Source organism: Mesocricetus auratus, unplaced genomic scaffold (genome assembly GCF_017639785.1).
Source record: "Mesocricetus auratus isolate SY011 unplaced genomic scaffold, BCM_Maur_2.0 Super-Scaffold_100025, whole genome shotgun sequence".
NCBI lineage: Eukaryota > Metazoa > Chordata > Mammalia > Rodentia > Cricetidae > Mesocricetus > Mesocricetus auratus.
The window spans coordinates 16625528-16628720 of record NW_024429206.1 but is presented as its reverse complement, the minus strand read 5'-3'; the positions used below and the strand labels follow the sequence as shown (position 1 = coordinate 16628720).

The 3193-nt window shown below is 46.8% G+C and overlaps 1 protein-coding gene across 2 annotated transcripts; it reads left to right on the top strand.

Annotated features, from left to right (window-relative positions):
• On the top strand, positions 1-1911 carry LOC101834039 (Y-linked testis-specific protein 1). 2 transcript variants are annotated; one of them, XM_040731130.1, is made up of 2 exons: positions 1-136; positions 891-1911. In XM_040731130.1, exon 2 carries the CDS (start codon positions 968-970, stop codon positions 1754-1756), a length of 789 nt encoding a protein of 262 aa, XP_040587064.1. In that variant the 5' UTR covers positions 1-136; positions 891-967; the 3' UTR covers positions 1757-1911. The 2 variants fall into 2 exon arrangements, with proteins under 2 accessions (XP_040587064.1, XP_040587065.1); XM_040731131.1 differs by lacking the exon at positions 1-136 and adding an exon at positions 153-248.
• Positions 1912-3193: the final 1282 nt, after the last annotated feature.

The following is a 3193-nucleotide window of genomic DNA, read 5'->3' as shown; positions in this document are numbered from 1 at the left end:
CTGGAAGGTGGGCTCACTTCTTCGCAGTCGCCCGAGGAAGCAGGTCAGCTCCTGAACCTCGCAGCTGTCCAGCAGACTTTTGGCACCTGATCGTTTTCAGAAGACAGAATCTGGACAACTAGGGCATTCTCTTTGGGTAAATATGGTCTGGAAGTAACTGGGACATCTGTAGTACCTTCAAACCCCTTGTGAATCTACCATGTACGTTGTTACTGCCTCCCTCCTTGGTAGCTACGGGGATTCACTAGGTGAGCCATTCTTCCAAGTTCATAACAATATCAAATTCATCGTTCCATACAATGTCCGTGCTTCTCTTGGTAACTATGTGTTTTAGAAGATACTAATTATTTATAAATGGCTGCTGTTGCCTAGACAAATGAGTTTCTCGCTAAAGCGGGGCTCGCTGTACTCACTGCTGTAATGTGAAACTCTGAACGTCTTTATATAATAAAACGGGGGAAGGAACAAGAGACACAATACAGAGGGCCAGCGAACAGGGGTGCCGCGTCCCTAGGTATGTGGAGGGGGGTATGCGGCCAACTAGCTCACGGCTTCAGGGTAAAGGAGAGGTGTGGCCAGCCTACTGGTGCCTTGATGATCCTGCTAGGGTTCCACTTACTTAGGAAACAGACATACCCCACCCCATACCTACTGCCCACTCCTGCCCAGTGACCGAGCCAGTTAGGGAGAAGTTCCGCAGCAGAGGTACACTGCCTCCGAGCAGAAACAACGTGTCTCTGAGACTGTTATTCTGAGCTGTAAAGAATCCTTTCCTAATTTCCCTATTAATTCATTAAGACTAAACCGGTTCAGCCCCGCCTTCTTCACCTGCCCGGAAGTTCTTCTAGATGAGTCCTCAGCCCAGCATCCTCCCCTTCTTGTTCTTGCAGGCACTCGTATGGCAGAGGCACCTGTGTTCTCTCTGGTGTGAGCCCGTGGGCTCTTCAAACCCACATAGTGGGCAAGCATGAAGCCCAAGAACAGAACGATCGCCACAAGAAAGTGGACCAGGAGTGCTGTGGCCAGCCGCACTAGGTCTGCTTCCATGGCCACGATGTCTCTGAGTGAGACAGACATGCCATCCCTCCGGAAGCAGAAAAGGGCCAGGCCTCCTCAGGCCCTCAGTAACATTATCGGATGCAGAATTTCTCACGAATGGAAAGAAGGCAATGAGCCAGTCACCCAGTGGAAGGCCATCGTTCTAGACCAACTGCCAACAAATCCCTCTCTCTATTGGGTGAAGTACGATGGGATCGATTGTGTCTACTGCCTGGAGCTTCAAAACGACGAAAGGATTTCAAAGCTTAAGATCCTGCCTAATAAAGTGTCATTTCCTCAAGAGACAGACAACTACCTGGAAAACACCTTAGTTGGCAAAGCAGTGGAGCACAAATTTGAGGGCAAAAATGGCTCCAAGGATGGGTGGAGGGGGGTGGTCCTGGCCCAAGTGCCCATCATGAAGACCTGGTTCTACGTTACCTACGAGAAAGATCCGATCTTGTACGTTTACCAGCTCCTGGATGACTACATTGACGGTAACCTCCGCATCTTAACAGATGTTTCTCCAACAGAGGTGAAGTCAGAAGTAGGAGGTGGTGCCTTTACAGGTAGTGCTGTACAGTACACCCAAGGCGACGGAACCAAAAAGATGGGCAAGGTCATCTACCAACTTCCAGCCATACCTTCCGTCCATTTCATCAAGTTTGATGAGGACACCCATATCTACGTCTATGATTTGGTGAAAAGGATCAGTTAAAGCAAAATTCACCAAGTATGGGGAGGCAGACATATAATGAATAGAATTGTGGGGGGAGGGGGTGATTTTCCTGCAATGTCAGATACCTAAGGGTCTCTGATAACCCTGGTGTATTTTCCACTGGAATGGGTTTTGCCATAAAAAAATTGTGTCCATGACTTGTTGTGGAATGGAATTAATTGGGTGTGTCTGGTGGATGGGCCAATCAAAGAAGAAAGGTGTCAGCTGAGGGTGGGATCAGTACATCAAGTGTCACAATATGCTACAAATGCAACAGGACTCAGCTGGTCTGCTCTGCTGAGGGAAGGAAGCTGGGGGGAGACAACATGGCTGTTCAGGCAGCAGTGTAAAGGGGCCACAGAGAGGTAGACACTCTGGGGGAGGGGCAAAGTTTGATGGAGAAACATGCAATTGGGAAATGAGTGAGAGATAACAGAGTGAGGTCTTGTCACTAACTCGGGACAGAAAAAAAACTGGTCAGAGAGGGACACAAAAATTGACTCAGAATTATGGGAAATTAGATTTGAATGAATAATTATCATAAGGAAGGCATACTGTCTTCAAGTATATGGGTGGGGGACAGGGTGTGTATTGGGTACAGCTGACAAAAAAGGCAAGAAGAGTCAAGTCCATCAGAGCTGGAGTTTCAGGTGGTTGTGAGTCAGTGGACATGGATGTTGGGAAACAAACTCAGGCCCTCTGTGAGAGTAGAAGGTGCTCTTAACCACAAAGCCATTTCTGTAGCCTCCTAACATCATCTTTTAAAAAATCCAATATTCACAGGCAGAGAAAGGACAAGAATAAAGGCAAGAAAGATGCAACTGATGGTGATCTGGGGAGATCTAAAGAACTCATAGAGAGAGGAATAGAGAGCAGTGAGGACAAATGAATTCCAATATGAAATGACTGAAGGAGTTCTCTACATTTGAGGGAAGGGGTGTGAAACAGGAACCATAGAAAGAGCAGGGATTTTCTGGAAAGAGTTGAACTATGTCCAAACCCATAATGGCTTCCTTGACATGACAAAGAACATGCCAGTCACTCCAGAAAATTGATGTGGCTTGAAGGAATCCAAGAAACTCTGGGATGAGTTGAACTTGGGTCATAGTCATATTGATATCCTTGACTCTAACAAAAAACCCATGAGTCAATAAAGAAAATGGGTGTGTGGTTCGAGAAAGGGTAAACTAAACTCAAGGGCTGACTTCCAATAATTTATAAATAAAGGGACCAGACACATAGGCCTCTGACACAAGGAAACTGCAGATCCTCTGAGCTTCCAGAGCCTAGGACCAAAACAGAACACAAACAAACTGGAGCCACTCCCCAGCTGTCTAGATTCTTGTATCTCAGAAACTGTTCTGGCACAAAATAAACTCTAAGGGGACCAAAACCTCCCCTCTAGTCTCCAGGATATAGTTCTGAAAACTATTGGTA